The following is a 19,019-nucleotide window of genomic DNA, read 5'->3' on the forward strand; positions in this document are numbered from 1 at the left end:
GGTAAAACTATTCTGGAAACCGTTAACTGGGGCTTCTTGAGTAGGAGTGGTAGTTCAGAGACTCTGATTTTACAATCTTCCACATTTGTTAAACTATGCGCCTATGTTATCATCCCATTCCAGTATGTTATAATCACGTATGTTACATGTACATGGGGAAAGCAGGCTGACACGTGGCTGCGGGAAACCCAGTGTGGGGTTGTGAGAGGTCAGCCTGCTTTTGCGTGGCCCCAGGGCTTCCCCCACTGGCCACACCTAAGACAGCAGTAGAATATCGCAGCATCCCAGCAGAGCAAAAGTAACCATAAAAGCCTAACCTTCAGTGGGGTAGTGTGAGGGCAAGTAGAGCTTGGATAATAGCCTTACTACCCTGCCTGGAGAGGGCCTGTATGCCCTGGGAAGGCTGTGGCTTTTCTGGATGCACCAATCCCACAGAGCTCCAGAAATTCCCACTTCTCCCCTCATTTGTGCCTTGAGACATTTGGTCACCGTCATTGTTTTCTGTCCCACAGGAGATACCCAGGCTCTGACCGGACCATGCTGCAGAGGTGGCAGGTAGGGTGACCCCGTAGAGGACTCTAGGTCTGAGGAAACCCTGTGGGAAGGCAAATCACAAAACAGCTCTGGCCCCAGTGATGGAGAGACAAAGCGCATGGGGGACTCGGGAAGGATCTTATTTTTTAACTTACCAAAATGTCCTGAATATTTCTCTACAAAGATCTCAGTGATCAAAAGTGGTCCTTGAGGCTTGGAGTCCTAGGTGGGTGATGTGTGTGTGTGTGTGTGTGTGTGTGTGTGTGTGTGTGCTTGTACACATGCATATGCACCTGCTCCATCCACAGACATGTGTAAGTGGACACAGTATAGAGGGGCTCCAGGGTTCTCTTGTTCTGAGAGGACATGCATGATTCTCAGTTTGAATGAATGGGCATTTAGCCTCTGATCCTCAGTGAAAGGCTAGGACCCCAAGAAGGCCAGTCCTAGAGATCACATGGCAACAAGAAATGAAGTCCTGGTCACACTTGTCCCAAATCTTTTCCCAGCAAGAGGGCCAAGCGAGACCTAGCATGCGGGTACCCTATGAGAGGTGACAGCTGTGCTGGACTCAGTGTCCTTTCTTCCCTTGGCCAATTTTCCCAAATATAGGCCCTGACTCCACCTTGACTGTACATTCTAAGACCCTAAAAACGAATTTTATCCCAACAGAGAAGGGCAGAAAAGAAAGTCCCTAAATTACCAGAGGGAGACAGCTTATTCAACCTGTTGGTGAGGGCTCCTTTCTCTGTGACTGCAAGGCCCCCTTGACTAATTTTTTTTTAATCATAAGAAGGTCAGCAGTAAGTTCATCCATAGCATTTGTGCTCTTCCTTTAATCAACTTTTGAGTATCACACCCAGCAGCTGAACAAAAGAAGCCTTTATCCTTGGCCTTGGATGGCTGTGCTGTATTTTCTCTTTTTTACTGGCTGACTTTGCTTCCTGAATATATTTGCTTCAGTTCATGTTGAAATTAGTGGGGCCTCCCTGCTCTGGCCTGGCTTGGGTGCCAGGTGCACGGGGAACCCTGGAGGCGTGTGGGGCCTGCTCTCACCCACACAGTGAGGGCTGCAGAGGGTTGAGAGATAGACCCCCATGGCCCTTAGGAAGATGCCAGTCATGTTTGGTTTATCTCCTCTCTGTCTCTTCCGGCAGAAAAGGGACATCAGCAATTTTGAGTATCTCATGCACCTCAACACCGCGGCCGGGAGGACCTACAATGATTACATGCAGTATCCAGTGTTTCCCTGGGTCCTGGCTGACTACACCTCACAGGTATGGTAGTCACGTGGCTGCTGTTCAGATGTTCTGAGGCTTTCTGACCCTGAAGATCAGAGTGTACTAAGTCAGCACACAGAGCCTCTGCTATGAGATTCAGTCCACCTGGGCCTGAGGGCTGCTCTGTGTTCCAAAGGAGGCCTTTGGAGTTTGGGAGCTCAGGCTCCTCTCCAGATCTACCTGTGGGAAGGTGACCCTACCTGTGGGATGATCAATATGACGAGGACAGTTGCTAACATGAGCCCTGGAGGGCCTCCTGGCTTACTCAGTACTCTGAAGGCAACCGATAGCCATCTGCTGAGACACTGCCCAGTCCTGCAAGTGAAGGAGACCATGGAATTTATTCCCGAATCAACATGTGTGGGTGAGGGGTAGAGTAAAGGGGAGAGACCCAGAGACCTAGAGAGAACAAACTACTCCTCTGTATCTTGACTTCAGCCATCCAGATGTTGGTATGTGGACTTCACTCAGGATCTGGACTGAGACATGTTGGGACGGGGTGCTGATGGCGAGGCCAGATCATTCCCTCTTTCAGCGTGTGCCCTTGGGCCTCAGCAGGCAGGGGAAGGAGGAGGAAACCTGACACAGCCGGGCCGAGATGACATTGCTGGGAATGATCTGGCCACGAAGCACTGTCCCAGCCACCTGGGCTCTGGCCATCAAGTGGGATGTTGGGCTGTTTGTGTAAAGGAGAGAAGGTGGCTAAGTCCTGCTTCAGACTAGCCCTTGCCAATCCTGCCTGGGACAGCTTGGGAGACTGACACCCAGGATTTGGGAGAAGGAGCCTCAAGCCTTTGTGACCTCCTATCCCCAGTTAAGACATTTAACACAAAACTCTTCTCTCCAGCTGCACATTGCCTTTTATTTCCCTAATGATCCATCTGAGGCTGAGCTATTTCAAGAATGAAACGTGCAAATCCCAGCTTTAACTCACATGTTGCAAAGGGGTGGTTTACCAGCCCCCTTTGTTTAGTCCAAAATTGTGATTACTTACCCGTGTTTAGAAATCAGGCAATTTCTCCTAGAAATGTGGATTTCCAATACTTTTGGAGAATCAGGAGATGTAGCAGCCTGGAAGCCCCATTCTGTCCTGGCAAAATCACAGGGGCCTGAGAAGGGTCTGCCTCACTCTGCTCCCACCCCTGGTTCTGCAGGTGTGGAGATGGGGACGGGCCCTGCCTCCCCAGGGGGACTGCAGTGGTTCATGGCTAGTGAAAAGGAAAAGAAGCATTAAAAAACACTTTCTATGGGACATGAAAATCCTAGAGGATATTTGACTCCTCTGCTAACATGTAGAGCATCTCTGCTCAAAGCAAACGTCTCTGAGGACACCTGGCCCTAAAAACCTCAGGTCTCCACTGCCTTATGTTGTGTTCCCCAGGGCAGAGGAAGGGGTAAACTTGCATGCTGTCATTGCACAGAAGGGAGGGGCTCCAGACAAAAGAGGATGCTCCTCACATTTCCTTCCCAATCAGAACCTTCTAGAGAGTCCATTTGATTCCCAGTAAGGACTGTGAACTACTGGAGCATACATCTCTCTCCATGGGGGCTGGAGCCAAGCACCTCATTGACAACAGGGATTCTTTTCAAAGTCTCTTTTTAGTAACTGGTGGCAATGTTCTGATTTGGGTCAACTTGGAACAGGTTCAGTGTGAACTCAATCTTCCCCTCCTCTTAGTTTCCTTCTCTCCCTTATTAAGTCTTTGTGGATCACTGACTCTGGGGCCATAAAACCCCAGCACGCCTGCTAATCACCAGAGGGGGTCAGACCAAATGACAATAAACCAATAAAGAGAACCATAAAACTAAAGAGCGTGGCTCCTGAAGTCTCACTGGGGCACAAGAGGGTCTGAGGGGAGTTAACTCCAACCACACATCTGCCTTCTAGACATTGAACTTGACGAATCCCAAGACTTTCCGCGATCTCTCAAAGCCTATGGGGGCTCAGACCAAGGAAAGGAAGCTGAAATTCATCCAGAGATTTAAAGAGGTTGAGAAGACTGAAGGTGGGTAGATCCCAGCTTGACTTTTTTTTTTTTTTTTTTTTTTTTCCTGCAGTGTTGCTCATTCAGGTGCCTTGACAAGGTCATTGGTAATGATTCGGGCTCTCACCTAGCATGGAAACAATTATGTTTGGATAGAAACAGCTCTAATCCTCTGGTCTGCACCTTGACTGCAGGGAAGAGTTCCCTGGGCAGGTTTTACACCTACTGATGCCCAAGCCCCACCCCTAGAGATTCTGATTTAAGTAAGGCTGTGGTGAGGCACAGGGGGTACTGAGAACTACCGTGCTAAGAGCTGCTTCCTCCAGACCTAGGGCTAACAGAGGCGGAGAGCACATTCATTCAGCATTTTGTGAATTCCCAGCACAGGCCAGCCTACATTCATAAATACAAGGGTCTATTCCAAAGAGAAGGGAATTAAACACGGACAGTTCAAACAATGCATTCAAGATCACAGCTTCTAAATGGTGGAGCCTGTATTTGCTGGACTCTAGAACCTACCTCCCAGTCTCTTCATCAGCACATCACCTTTACAATTTTTGCCACATTCACATGCGACTTGAATTCCTAATGCCTTAATTTTTTTTCTCTAGGTCTATTCACTTCTGAACTTTGATGAATGGATTTTCAAAAGAAATTTTTCTATCATGCATTTGATGCTAGCTCTATTGGTTTTCTCAAATCCTTTGAAATAAACATATAATTTAAAATAAGGAGCAGCTATCCATGAACCATGAAAATTTCCCTTGGGAACCAGAGGTCTTGTGCTTTGGAAAGGCTTACACAGCACAGAGACGCTGCTTTTGGCGAGCAGGTTCTCAGCAGGACAGGGAGGGTCCTGCTGCATCCTGCACAGTCCCATAGAGGCCTGCCCGGGAGCCCTGCACTGCATGGGGCTGGCACTCAGACTTGCTCAGGGGAGATGGGAGTATGTAGACAGTTGGGCAGGCCCTCATTGCCCTGCCTTTCCTCCTGAGGCTGAAGTTGAATCATTAGGACCCTTCTCGGGGAACCCCCCATCCCCGCGTGCTGTTCCTCTGGCTGCCGGGCGTGGCAGGGCCCCTTCCACAGGGGCAGACCAGGGGAGCATGGAATCTCACCGTGCTTTCCCATCTCACCTTGGGTGTGCATTTGAGCTGCCCGTTGGATTTGGGACCTTGTGCAGGTTCCTCCACCAGCCCCCGGAATAACTGGCTTAGACAGCTCCTCCATGGCACCAGGGAGGGCTTCAGGCTGGGCATGGGGCTGGCGGCAAGATGGTAAGAAGTCACCACAGGATGCTGGTTCAGGCCTTGGCCGACTGCGCTGGAGGGATTGTAGGCATGCTGGGGTTTTCTATGTGCCCCTTAACTCAGAAGGCCAAAGCCACTGTCTTCCCATGAATCCTGAGTGCAGCCTTCCCAGAGCCTAACTCTGCCCACGTTCTCGGGGGTAGACCACTGGGGACTCGTGGGTGCCACTGAGAGTCTTGAATGTGCTTCTCATCACCATGGCTACTGGCCAAATCATGACGTCTGCGAGCAGAGCCAAGGTTTCATTAGGCCTGCAGGTGCTATCTTGAGCAGGGCTTGTGCCCGCCGCTCATGATTGAGCCTGGTAGAGTCTGTGTGTCTGCAGTCTGTCCCAGCACAGGGGGACATCCATGCCAGACTTGTCCTTTCATTGCAGGAGATATGACTGTCCAGTGTCACTACTGTACTCACTACTCCTCGGCCATCATTGTTGCCTCCTACCTGGTCCGGATGCCACCCTATACCCAGGCCTTCTGTTCTCTACAGGTGAGCTCCCTTACACACACACACACACACACACACACACACACACACACACACCACTATCTCACTGACGAATGGCTGGGCTTGGATGAAGCAGGGGTCTCCCTGCTAGAAATCCAGTCTCAGCCGGTGATTCCCGGATGTTGGCTCCGGGATCCTGGGCATTCCAGCTGGGGCTGGCTGCCCATCCTCACTGATCTGCGGTGACCTGCACCTCTGCCCAATGGTGTTGCAGAAAGACTCCAAAAACAAGAAATGAGAGGTAATAGGGGGAAACATGCATAACATAAGTCAGTTTTCATGAAAAAGGAAAAGCAGAAGGCTTGAAGACTTCCTTGAAGGTGGGTGGTTGGGAATTAGAAAAACAAACACAAAGAAGGAAAAAAAAATCACATTAAAAAAAAAAGAAGAAGAAGGAAGAGTGAACGAGTACCACTTGTGACTTCGGAATGCAGACAGCCACGCTAAGTGCAAGTTGAAAGGCTTAAGAGGACAAAGTACTTGAATAATGAATAGCTGAACCAGAGAAAGAAGGTGACCAACTTACCCACCCATGAACCAAGAGACCATTCATCATACCAGCCTAAGGTTGCCAGATTTCACAAATAAAAACACAGGATGCCCGGGTACATTTGAATTTCAGGTAAACAGTTAATTTTTTAGACTAAAAAATGATTTGTTGTTTATCTGAAGTTCAAAGCTGGGCCCCCTTCTGTCTTTCCTCAGCCCTATGCAGCGTGAAGGGAGCAGGCCCTGCTCTGAGTGAGTGGTATGGCCAAGACACATGGGGTTGGTGAGACAGGGTCCTTTGCAGGCAGTCAAGACATTTATTTTCTTTCTGACCTTATCGCTGGGATCCTGCTTCCCAGGTTGTCCTAGGGGCGCAGCTGTCAACTGGGGAGAGCCTCTGGGTAGCCCAGTTCCAGCCAGCTCCAAAGGGAAGCAGCTCACAGTGCAAGTGCAGGGCCTGGCCAGCTCCAGGGCCTTCCCAGCGTTCTACGGAGAGGAAGGCAGGAACCACGGTGGGCAACAGGCCACGAATATGCACAGACTTGCTCCAGTTACGAAGCCCAACAAAGAGAAAGTACGAGTGTTCCAGGAGTGTGGGGTTTTGGTCTGACCTCGCCCAAAGGCCACTCTTCGTGGTCAGATGACCTTGGCCCTGAGAGACCAAAGGCCACATCTGTACTAAATCCAACTCCTGAGCCCTAGATGGGAGTGGGTAGGCAAGGTCAAGGTGATTTCTCCAACTAGGAACAAAATCCCTCCAGTCTTCTCTGTCTTGGCACAGTTTTCTCTCTCCTTAAAGGCATGGATTGTCTAGACATTGTATAACCTCCTCTCCCTGGAAATACACTCAAAAATAATAAGTGTGCTTCCCCTGAGCCTTTCTCAGGCAACAAGCATTTTAAGTAAGTTTGGTTTGGAGAACAAACGGTCCCGGAGCTCTAGCCCGTGCCAGGAATCCCATCCAGACGTTGCTCATTAATCCACAAGAAGTGATGATCGCGTTGATGATGATGGCGATGCATTCTGTTATAGCACTCCCTCCAGGCGGCGCTGGATGCTTGAAAAGCTTTCTTTTGTCCCTTCAGTCTCTGTAAAGTCCCATCTCTACGTGTTACTAAAGGTCCTCTCACGTGGACAGGAGGCAGAGTGAACTTGAAATGGCATCCGCCATGAGATTTATACGACAGATCTGCTACTTCACGGATACGGAATCTTCTGCGAGGGATCTTACCTCTGGAAATGAGGGTTGATTTTGCATAGCTTCCGGAGCTGCTGAGGTTAAACGAGAAACTGTGGGTAAAGCCCCTAGCGCAGGGCTTGACACTGCGTAGGCAATAGATCCTGGTCACTTACTTTCTCCCTGCAATCAGCCAGATCAAAGCTGAGCAGGCCTGAGCTTGTTCAAGCTGGTCCGCTCTGGGCTAAGCTAATTCAAGACAGCCCGGACTTCGGAGAAGCATTCCAGGACAAGACGAGCCATATGAAATAGGTGTGCTGCAGACCCACAAAAATGCTGGGTTAAGATCAACCTGAAGTTAGTCACAACTAGTCTGAGCTTTCTTTTTAGCTAGTTTGATCCATGGATGAGCACACTAAACTGATTTGAAGTGGTCTGAACCAGCGTAAGATGGTCAGAACCAATTTTATCTGCTTTGGGGTGACACACATTAGCTCCGGCCCTTTAACTCCCATGCTGAAGTCTGATGTGACTCCTAGTTTTTCCTGGTTTGACTCTCTGTGGCTGTTGGCTCATCTGAGCTGAAATAAGTTGGGTTCTCCATGTGTGCTACTTTTTACTGACTCTTCTAGCACAACCTGAGAAAAATCCAGCGTCTTCTGCTTTCTCCTTAGAATAAAAGATGAATTTTAGCTCCCAAGGGAATGCTTAAAGGCTATATCTGGGGGAAAATGCACCTGGCTCTCCTTTGGGAGTCCTGGGACCTTCCCAGACCTCCTTAGGAATGTTCCTGAAGTCAGGCTCTTTCTCTTGCCCCCACCGTGCCTCCTAGGGGACAGGTCCATTTCTTCTTAAGGGACCTTTGCTTCACTCCTGTCTGGTAACGAGGAACGGAACCTCACTACAGTCTCAATAGTAGACTTCCATTCCCCAGCATGGACCATGAGGTAGCGAAGAGTGAGAAATGTGGAGAAGATGCAGAATCCAGGAGTGAGCCCTTCTTATTTTATTTATCTGGAGAGCAGGGAACTGAGAGGGTTGGATGGACCCAGAGCTGGGTGTGTTTGCAAGAGTCAGCCTGACAAAAGGCGTGCTTCTCCATTGCGTATGAAGTAAGCTCTGCCTCTTGCCTATTAGTGTGAAGGAGCCAGACTTGCCAGTTGCTTGTTTCATGGCTCGGCAGGGAGGATGCATCTTTGGAGTGCAAAGCCATGTGTCTAAGCCCTGCACCCCGTGTGACCCTGCAAACTGTCAAGAGGCAGACATGGTGCCTTGGGTACAGTGGCTTGCCCAGCCACCCCTGAACTGGATGAAGACAGAAGGGGGGGCTCTGCCCCGCATCCTAGAATTGCCATGCAGCACATTCTGATCCCTGGGTGGAAAGTGTGCTATGTTGCCTTCACTTTTGCATCTTGCCCACTTTGGGCTGCTCTCGGAATGACTGTGTTCCTCTGTGGTTGCTGTGTTTGATCTTCTGCCTCGAACCGGGTATTATAGCGATAGACTCTCACAGTCCAGAAGGTATGGCAGAGAGGCAGAGGTACTGCAGAGAGGCAGTGCGAGCCAAGCAGGTGACACCACAAGTCGCGGGGGATGAGATGGGAGCTGGTCATACGCTGTGACCCCACTCTGTGGAGACGTGAGACCACTGTCTTCCAGAGCCGGGGGCTCAGCTCCTAGGACGCGGTCCCTCTCTGGCGTCTGTCCGGCCTGGAGCTGGTGCCTGAGAGCAGCCAGGAGGCTGCACCACTGCCGGGGCCACAGCCCGCCCCCCTGCCCCATTACCGCCCCAGCGGGAGCACCAGTGGCCATGAGGCCCACAAGGAGACTGGCCTGGGCAGGGCAGAGCGAGGCAGCAGCGCCCCAGCGAGGGCACAGTGGCCGTGCTGCTGCAGCTGCTGTTACATTTAATCAGAAGCTGAAATAAAGTGCTGTGTTAATTAAGTCGCAACCCGTGTGACGGCAGCTGTTACCAGCAGTAGGGAAGGGTTTTCCGAACCACCTGAGGCGCGATGCCTGGTTTTCGCGTAAGACAGATGCTCACTGCAGAGAGAACAGAGAGCCGCCCAGGCAGTCCACGTGGAGGCTCCGTGGATGACAGGCCACGGGTCCGGGGGGGAGCTGTGTCCAAAACAAAGGCACAGTTATCATTATGCTGACTCAACGAGGAGCATTCGGAAAGGCTCATGTAATAGAGACAGGCGGACCTGAGTCAAAGTCCTGGCTCTAGAACTTTCTCATGAGTAGTATTGAATCACTGAGCTTCCATTCCTCCTTTTTTTTTTTTTTTTCCATTCCTCCTTTAAAATACCCCCTGCCTCGGTAGGTGGTAAAGATGGGGTGAGTTACAGCAGGGGAGCCCTTTGGCTGGTTTCTACATGCTCCATATTTGTCCACTGTCCTCCCTGTAAGAGTGGACAGCAGGCGTCTGTTGAGTAAAGGGCCACATCCTCCAGGAAGGAAAGCTAATGGCTTTCCTGGGGGAGGCCCACCCGGCATCGAGAGCAAGACTGACGAGGCAGCCCAGCTGGTACACGGGCTTCCCAAATTCTCATCGGGCCGACAGCCCAGCTGGCTGAGTGGGATGTCAGAGCCTGGCATGTTTCTGAAGAAGCCCGCAGAAGGCGAGCCCGGCTCTTTCCTCAGCTGCACACATTGGCCCTGCCATTTCTTGGGTGGTGATGGGGTCTCAAAATTGACCAGCTGATGCGCTTGCTCTTTTGTTCCCTGTCCCAGACCCCGCCCCTGCTCACTTCCCCCCAGATCCCACCTTCTGCTTCCAGGAACTTTTATTCATTTATTTTCTTAGGTATGTATGTATTTTTTAAAATTTAATTTTATTTTTTTTTAGTGTTCCAAGATTCATTGTTTATGCACCACACCCACTGTCTTCCAGTGCTTCCAGGAACTTTTAGATTCTTTTTCTTTTTCTTCTTCAGAGCCCCTGGTTACCTTCCCCCATGTATCTGAGGTCGGGGCCCCAGCCCAGGATCGCTTCTCCATTCCCACACTGCAAAGAGGGACAGGGCGTCGGGACAGAGTCCTCGGGGCATCTCTTTCTGTCCGCCTGGCACTGCAGGAGGTGCCTCACACATGTGTGCACACATGCACACTCACACTCACATGCTAACCCATGTTTGTACACCCACGACGGTCACCCCAGAGTAGAGTGTGGGAAACATTAAGACTTAAAGAAACTCCCTGGTGGGAAACATTAAGACTTTAAGAAACTCCCTGGTGTTCACACTGCAGGAGGGCAGAAACCCCCGTGCTGGTCCACCCAGTTGCCCAGCTAGGGCGCCCTCTCCTCTCACTGACACACCCTCTTTCACGGACAGAGGACAGCAGCTTAGAGGACCCACACACACAGGGTCCTGGGAGTGGATTGGTTACATGGGATACTTGTAAATTACCGGAAAAACCATTTCCAGGAGAATGAGTTGTCAGCCTGCTCATAAAACCAATCCCATACTTGAATGTAGTGGTGGGTTGACTCAGGTCAGTCCCACCGGAAAGGAAGACTAGACTTTCTAGGACGTAGTGTGCAAATCTCTGTGTTTAAAGGTCCTTGAGCACATGTAGTTGCTGTACTCCTTGCGGGTCTTGGTCAAGAATTGAATGGGTTTTTTTCAGCATAGTTTCCCTGCCCACACTGGAGAGGAGTTTAAGAATGTCTGTCCCTCTTGAAATGCTTAACCAGGGACACAGGGGCACACAAGAGCTGTGCCTTTACTACAGAACACCCCTTTCAAGACCATTTCCAGTTTTGTTTTGTTTTTTAAGACTTATAGTTGTTTTTGTTTGTTTGTTTTTTGTTTTTTGTTTGTCAGAGAGAGAGCGAGCGAGAGCGAGCACGGCAGGCGGAGTGGCAGGCAGAGTCAAAGGGAGAAGCAGGCTCCCTGCGGAGCAAGGAGCCCAATGTGGGACTCGATCCCAGGACGCTGGGATCATGACCTGAGCCGAAGGCAGTGGCTTAACCAACTGAGCCACCCAGGCATCCCCCATTTCCAGTTTTAATAGACGTATCACAATCACAAACTTTTTTCTAATCTGAACTCCTGTCATGTCTGGCAGAAGTCCTAATTGGCCATTTCTCTCCCCATTATTTTGATTTTAATTTTGATTCATCTCTTTGCAAAATTTTGGAAGTATTTTAATTGAGGAAGGATACCTAGGGTTATATTGTTTGTGAGCCCTTAAATATTCAGAATATCTTTCTGGCTTCTTCATGAAGGAGTGATATCATTTAGAAGTAAAATCCAGCTCCTCTACCTTTTGCCTTCGAAACCTCCAGCCTTGGCTGCCTTGTCTTCTAGCTCTTTAGCGTCACATGGAAAAAGGTTTCTGCCAATGAGAGGTTGTTCCTTTGTTGATAATAATAATAATAATCATCATCATCTTACTATTGTTTTTATTAGCATGTCGGTACACATAGGATTCATTGCTCTTGGTACTCAAGGATGCGCCAATATGCAGAATAGATTTAGGAGCAAAATCTTGGCTCCGTAATTCTCTCCGATCATTTGGTTTCCACTCAGTCTGTATACTTAATTTTTTTGTTGTTTTATTTTATTTTGTTTTGGACTTTCCTCATGGCAGGGCTCTGCAGACCTTCATTGTGCCTCCCTGCCTCGCTCCTTCTCTCCCTTCCTTTTCTCTGTCTTCTCTTCCTTTTCTCCTTCCTTCCTTTCCTGAGAATCAAGTCATGGCTGAGACTCCCTGCTGGCGGCCCCTGGATTCCATGTCCATGCACAGACTTACAGTACAAGCAATAGAACAGCTCCACTTTTTCTTCTAGGGAATTTGGCTTTTCTTTTGTATTGCGGAGGTGAGAAAACCCATTAATTTTGAAACAAATGTATGCAAATACATTTATTAATATAGGAAATAGGAAAATCAGTTATTGCTTCCTTTATAAATAATACAGGCTTAAGTTTTAAAGATATTACTTTTGCTAAAATGCATTAGACAGCTGTGAAAAAAATAACATTTTTCTTTGTGGTAATATCTTTAACCAGATTTGTAGCACTAACAATATTTCCTATGTATATATTATTTTTATTTAATACAGGTAATCTTTTTATTACCAAATCATATTGTTTCTCAGGAGATTACCATCAGTACTCATAAAAGCTGCAAAAGGAATCCAGGAGGACGAGAAGGCATCAATCTCCTGCAGATGTAAGGCTCGGGCTGCAGATTAAATATGCAAAGCTCTTAATATGTTTCAATGAGCCACTTGTTAGGTGCATATTTATTTAAAAACATTCTCCCCCTATTTTGTTTCCATTTCCATTTGAATCTGATGGTGGGCAGCATCCCCTAATTTCAACACAAGAGCAAAGTGACCTTGGAGAAAAGCCACATTCTTAAGCTGCCCAGGTAGTGTGTTCTGTTGTAACTCTGCTGCAACTGGCTTTCTCAGTGTCCCTGTCCATGTCTGTGTGCAGAGAACGACCCATGGGCCTCCCTGAATCCTTAGGTCTGACTCGGAAAACCGACCAGCCCACCAAGATGTCCAGATGGGGTCCGCCTCAGGCGAGTGGCAGATGCTGCCTTTGCAGAAAGAGCTGAGACTCCTCGCCCCACAGGTTAGGAGATCACATTTGCCCCAGGCCCCGGGACTCCCCCCAGTAAGCTGGCACAAGGGCAAAGGAAGGCATGTCCATTGGAGCGGCATCCATGGGATTGACCTAGTTCTGCCACTGGTTGCTTTGATAGCCTTGGGAAATCCAGGACACGTTGAGGACCTTCAGTTTTCTGGTCTGCAGAATGGAAGTGGACTTCCTTCCTGACACCCCTGCTGTGAGGATCAGGAGCCAACATCTCTGTGTAAAGTGCCTAACAGACTTGCCAAGGGGTGGCGGTGGCCCTTCTTTACCCATCATCTACTCCTGCAGCTGCCCCAAAGCTTCCTTAGGTAAATGCTGACGAGACCTCAGTCCCCGAGAAGTGAAGGGAGCTGGCGGGTACAGAGGAGAGCTCTACACATTTGTTCTCAGGCCACAAGAACCCTGTACAAGTTGGCAGAAGGAGGACAAGTTCTGATTGAACGAAGGCCCAGCCTTAATGGGGACAAGAGAAGTATCCAATCCCGGGCAGGTGTTTTGGGGATGTCCCCAAACTTAAGTAAACCCAGAGCCCCACTTCAGAACCTCTTTCTGGAAGTCCATCTGCCCCCAGCATCGTCATTCCTCCAACCAGACCTTTTTTCCTCTGCCCAGCCCTCAAGGCCACCTTATAAATAAGGGTAGCATCAACTAGAGATTTGATGACTCAGATGAGAGGATCAGAGCACTCAAAGAAAGAATTTAAGCCTTACCTGGTGCAATCCTAGCTGCCAGGCTTGGGATGCATCAGGCCACCTGTGGAAATGGGAGTTGGAACTGGGACAGTCCTTGGAGAGTGTGTAGACATCATATCTTCATGGACCAGCTTCCTGTCTCCGGGAGGCTGGTATCCCTCCAGATCTTCATCCTCAGACCTGTTCTCTCTTGTAAGGCTGCTCTGTTAGGTGTCAGCAGGGCCCTGACCTAGCCTGCTTCCTTCTGCTTCTGTTCTTGGCCTTGGCCTTGCTTCTGCTCAGAACACTCTGCCTTCTTCTATGTCACCAGGCTTGCAAACTCACCAGGGGTCCACTTGTCTAGAAAACTTGCCGTGATCCCACATGACATGGCTGACCCGCTCTCTGTCTTCTAGTGGGTCCTTTGTGTCCTGTCTGTGCATGATTCAGAGTGGGCCCTTAGCACATGTGGGGAATGGACAGATGAATGACTCTTCTTTTCCTGTCTCTGATCTGAGCCCGGATTTCTGAAATGGAGAATGAACAGTGCATCACGTGTCCTTTGAGGAAGCCTCGGGGAAAGGGTCCAGAGAACGGTCGAGTGAGCGGAGCCACGAGAAAACCATAGCACGCACACGTGGAGCGGTGAACGAACGTGTGTGGGAGTGAATGGAAAGAAAGCTCTGACGGTGGAAGTCGTGCCTCAGTGGCCGTGGGCGAGGAGAGGCCCACCCGGGCGGTGCCTGCGTGTCTTTCTCACTACAGGTGATCACATGGGCTCCCTTTCCTCACAGGGTGGAAGCTTCGATGTGGCAGACAGAATGTTCCACAGTGTGAAGAACGCGTGGGAGTCGGCCTCTAGGGAGAACATGAGTGACGTCAGGGAGCTGACCCCGGAGTTCTTCTACCTGCCCGAGTTCCTCGTCAACGGCAATGCCGTGGAGTTTGGTGCGTGGAGGCTGTGGTGCGGCCGGGGTGGGCTGGGCAGGGGAGGGATTGCTCCCCCAAAGCTCACGCAGTGACCAACTTCATCACTAACTTTGCTGGTCACCTAAATGAAGAGACCCTTCACCAAACCAGTGTGGTCGTTGTGAGGTCTCCCCTCGATGGTGGCCTTCAGTGGTGAGGTAGAAGCCAAGGAAGGACTTGAAGGCCCCAGCTGCCAGGATGTCTCTGAGGCACGGTCTCACCCATCCTGTGAGGGTCCCCAGGCCTCAGTCTGCCGTGAGAAGCCCTGCGTACAACCAGGTCTACGCTGGCCCGCTGCATGACCTGGGCAAACCCCCGCCCCTCTGTGGCCTCGTTTTCCTCTGTGGCCCACAAACAGGTTAAGCTGGGCTCTGAGTTGGACCCAGAGAAGCTGGGTCTCCCGGGAGAGATTGCTTACCGGATAGGGTCTAAGGGGGGTGGTATGGGGACGCTGGCGGCTCCTCCTCTTTCCTGTGCTTCCGGCTCCACCCCAGGAGGAACTAGGCCATCTCCCCGGTTTAGAGGAGGAACAACAATTTCAGGACACCCCTGTGAGCAGGTCCCCCGGTGGCTGTGTGTGTACCTTGGTAGCCTCCGCTGTAAATGTCAGGGTGACTTGTGGAAGGGGCCGTGTGGTCAGAGCCTGAGGCAGGGTGTGGGCCACTGCACCCCCAGAGGAAGAGAGATGGGATCCCTCACCTGATGGGGGGCACTCGTGAACTGTAACTAGCATACACCTGCACCCCAGAGCTCCCCTTCCTCGGGACCCTCCTTCCTCCAAACAGCCCACAGGGCCACCTTTTTTGGCATTGGGGATTTAGTAGGGGCTCCTGGAATCGACTGTCCTGAAGGTGTTTACATTCTGTACAGGCATGGAGGAAGGGGAGAGAACATATAAACATATTTATATAAGTGAAATTCTATCTGATGCTGAGAATTGTTATGAGGACAGAAGGTAGGAAAATGGTTCAAGAGTGATTCAGAGGGCACTGTGTTAGTCTGAACTCCAGGAGGCATTGCCTGAGGTGGTGACAGGGGAGCTGAGGCTGGCTGGTAAAGGAGCCACATGAGGCACAAACCTGTGGGCCAGAGAGAAGCGGGGAAGGTTTTATTTAGTTGCACCTTGAAGGCTCTGGAGGGTTTAAGCAAGACCACGACCAGTGTTTATCGGGCAACCATCATATGCCTGGAGTTTTTCTAAGCACATTGTGCGTATTTTTCTTTTCATCCTTCTACCAGCCCCCTCCCCCGGGGGGTGGCTAACAGGTAGGAAAAGTGAGTCCCAAAGAGATTAAGCAATATGCCCAAGGTTGTGCGGCTAATGGGTAGGAGAGAGACTTGGGCTTGGATCCAGACTCGTTCTATTGTCTGGGGAAGCTGCCTCTAAAAACCTTGCTGTCCTCACTTTAAAAATGGAGAGAAAATACATAAATTATAGAGTTAAATGAAGATTCAATAAGATGTTGTGTGCCAAGCACCTAGCATAGAGCCCTGGCATAGTTAGGTGCTCAAAATACAATAGCTTTTACTGTTACTGTGATTATCTCCTTATTGCTCTAGCCCCGAATAGAAAGCACCCGGATAAAAAGGCACAGAAGGTAGGGAGGAAGACAAACAATGACCACACCACTGCCATTTTATAGGCAGTTTGTGAATCAAACACAAACCTGCCTGGGAAGCAAGGAGGGCCTTGTGGAGGGTGGAAGGCTTAGAGACCAAGTAAGAATATTCCAGGCAGATGAGTGGGGGATGCACCAGACAGAAGCAGCAGCAAGTAGTGAGGCCTGTGCAGGACACAGCTCTTAGCCTGATCTGCCTGGAATCAGAAGTCCTAGACAGGACAGTGTGTATCCCCCCTGGTTCCTAGCACAGTTTGGGCTCCCATTCACGCAAAGCCCTGCTGTTTCTCCCACTCAGGCTGCATGCAGGACGGGACAGCACTGGGAGACGTGCAGCTCCCTCCCTGGGCTGATGGGGACCCTCGGAAATTCATCAGCCTGCACAGACAGGTGAGTTGAGCAGGGTCACACCAGAGGCCCTGGCATCCTGAATGAAGACTGCAGTATCTTCACTCTCCGTGGAGGCTTTGTGTGAGCCTGTGTGAGCACAGGGCTAGTGATAAATGTTTCTGAGGCTCTTATGTCCACAGAGCCCAGAAAAGGTACTGGGCTCCATTCTCCAGGTTAACAGGAAAATGTTTATGTTGTGGGCTCTTCCAAGAGTTCCATTAGATTCTGTCCTTCTGCCAGTTTGTTGTGAGAATCACTGGGAGAAATTAATTCAGTTTCTTTTTGGATCGCCTGGGTCAAGTCAGTGTCTTTAGCTGGCCCTATAGTCAGGGCCATGATGGGGCCATACTGCTCTATATAGCTCATAGAAAGGCTGTAGACCCTGAGGGGCTCCTTTTAGCCAAAGGATTTGCCAGGACTGGGGAATACTTGGCTTCTCAGCCAGAGAGGTTGATGTGGTAGAAACCATTTTGGGACACATATCCTGGATCAAATACATGCATTAGCATAAACCACAAAAATATGTGATAATATCATTAGTCATCAGGGAAACATAAAATCACGGGAGATGACATTACATACTCACAAGAGTGGCTAAAATTTTAAATATGACAAAACCAAGAGTAAGCAAGAATACAGAGCAATCAGAGTTCATTACACATTGTTGGTAAGAAAATAAAATGGAAAAGTCACTTAGGAAAATACTTAGTAGTTTCTTACAAAGTTGAAAAATTTACCTTATCACCCAGCAATCCCCCTTGCATATATTGACTGAAGAGAAATAAAGGTTTGTCCATGGAAAAGCATGCACAAAAATATGCACCGGTTTTATTCAGACCAATCAAAAACTGAAAACAACCCAAATGTCCAGCAATTGGTAATGGATAAACAAATGATTCATTCACGCAATGGAATACTATGGAAAAGTATTACTAAAAAAGAGATTACTGATAAATGCTAAGAAAGAGATTACTGATACATGGAACAACATGAATTAATGAAAAAGGATCATCCTAAGCAAAAGAAGCCAAAACTCAAAGCTACGTACTAGAGGATTCTATTTATATGACATTCTGGAAAAGGTAAAATTATGGGGACAGATAGTCGATCAGTAGTTACTAAGGTCTGGAGTAGGGAATGATGGAAAAGGAGTACAAGAGAATATTTTAAGTTGATTTAAATGGCCTATGTCTCGGTTGTGGTGGTGGTTACATGACTACATTCCTTTGTCAGAACACATTGAACTGTATATTTTAAAAGAGTGAATTTTATTATGTGTAAATTATATATGAAAAGAAAAAAAAAATCTGGGGTGGGCCTGGCTAGTAAAAGCAAAGTTGGACTCTTTCCTCTGTCCTTCTCCCTTGCCAAGGAGAAAAGTCTTCCCTGGTTTATCCTTGCCTCTGGAAGTGTAGTAATGGTAGGCATCTCTTCCACAACCCACTGGTCTTGAATAGCTGGACCAGAGGTGAACTTAACCTTCAGGTGACAGCAGCCCTCTGCCAGGCTGTTCTCAGAAAAAGTTGTTGACCTGGGCTGAGTGAGCAGATTCACTCTACAGGACTGACTGCAGATGCCGATGGTCTAGTGGGGAGGCAGCTTGATTATATAACCACACAAATAACAGAAAAATTATAACTGCACAAAGTGCTACAAAGGAGAGAAATTCAATGCCATCAGATATAGGTTAGAGGTGAGACCCATGGGACCTGGGTGATGACAACAGCGGGGAGACATCTTCTGGTAGAGTAAAGATTAGGTTGGAGTGGATTAAGGTGTTAATGATCAACATCAGTGAAAATATCAGAGTAGGAATCTCTGAAAATCCTCTACTCCATAAAAGCAATAATAATAATGGCAAAGATTATCATTAAAAAAAAAAAAACTTTCTAGAACTCTGGAAATTAACCAGAGGCTTAGAAAAATCAGGGAAAATAAAAAATCAAAATTCCTTTCTCAAAGGAAAAATGACTGAATCTTTATAAGAACAGCAAGCTTTGTGTTGTTTTAATTTACACTCTTCTCATTTCTCCTCATCTCTGTAGTAGCTTTGAAAACCAACAGCCCACAATAACAGTCAAAACCAAGAGCCTAACAGTCACTGGAGGGTGAAGAATGGGTTTGGAGCTCCTTCAAAGCCCCATACCCAGAGAACTGTCATTAGTTGACCTGTTAATGTTTCCCTGAATGTCCCCACCAACAAGGCTTTTCTTCAGTGACATTTGTGAAAAAATAAACCAGAGACAATTGTTTGACACTGTGGCTGCCAGAGGCAGTGGATATAATTGGGCAAACAACAGACTAACCAAAAAGCTTAAATAGAAAAATTAGAGAATGAGATATTTATTAGGAGGCCTTGAAAAAAACTTCAAAATATCTCTGGAATCTAGAAGGACACACACAACTGTAGGGATACTTTCATTCGCAAGGCTGTGTTCATGCTCCTAAGGTCCTAAGCTTCACTTCAGGCTGACATTGA

At 48.7% G+C, this 19,019-nt stretch overlaps 1 protein-coding gene across 3 annotated transcripts in view; it reads left to right on the forward strand.

The window, feature by feature from the left end:
- The window catches only part of WDFY4 (WDFY family member 4), a 266,523-nt gene that overhangs the window by 226,274 nt on the left and 21,230 nt on the right, over positions 1–19,019 (forward strand). For all 3 annotated transcript variants that reach the window (XM_032313624.1, XM_032313626.1, XM_032313625.1), the window contains exons 48-53: positions 513–555; positions 1,692–1,811; positions 3,703–3,820; positions 5,486–5,595; positions 14,357–14,510; positions 16,449–16,540. In XM_032313624.1, the coding sequence (XP_032169515.1) occupies positions 513–555; positions 1,692–1,811; positions 3,703–3,820; positions 5,486–5,595; positions 14,357–14,510; positions 16,449–16,540 (637 nt within the window). The remainder of the gene's footprint in view (positions 1–512; positions 556–1,691; positions 1,812–3,702; positions 3,821–5,485; positions 5,596–14,356; positions 14,511–16,448; positions 16,541–19,019) is intronic.

The sequence above is a fragment of the Mustela erminea genome, chromosome 14, assembly GCF_009829155.1.
Source record: "Mustela erminea isolate mMusErm1 chromosome 14, mMusErm1.Pri, whole genome shotgun sequence".
Classification (NCBI taxonomy): domain Eukaryota; kingdom Metazoa; phylum Chordata; class Mammalia; order Carnivora; family Mustelidae; genus Mustela; species Mustela erminea.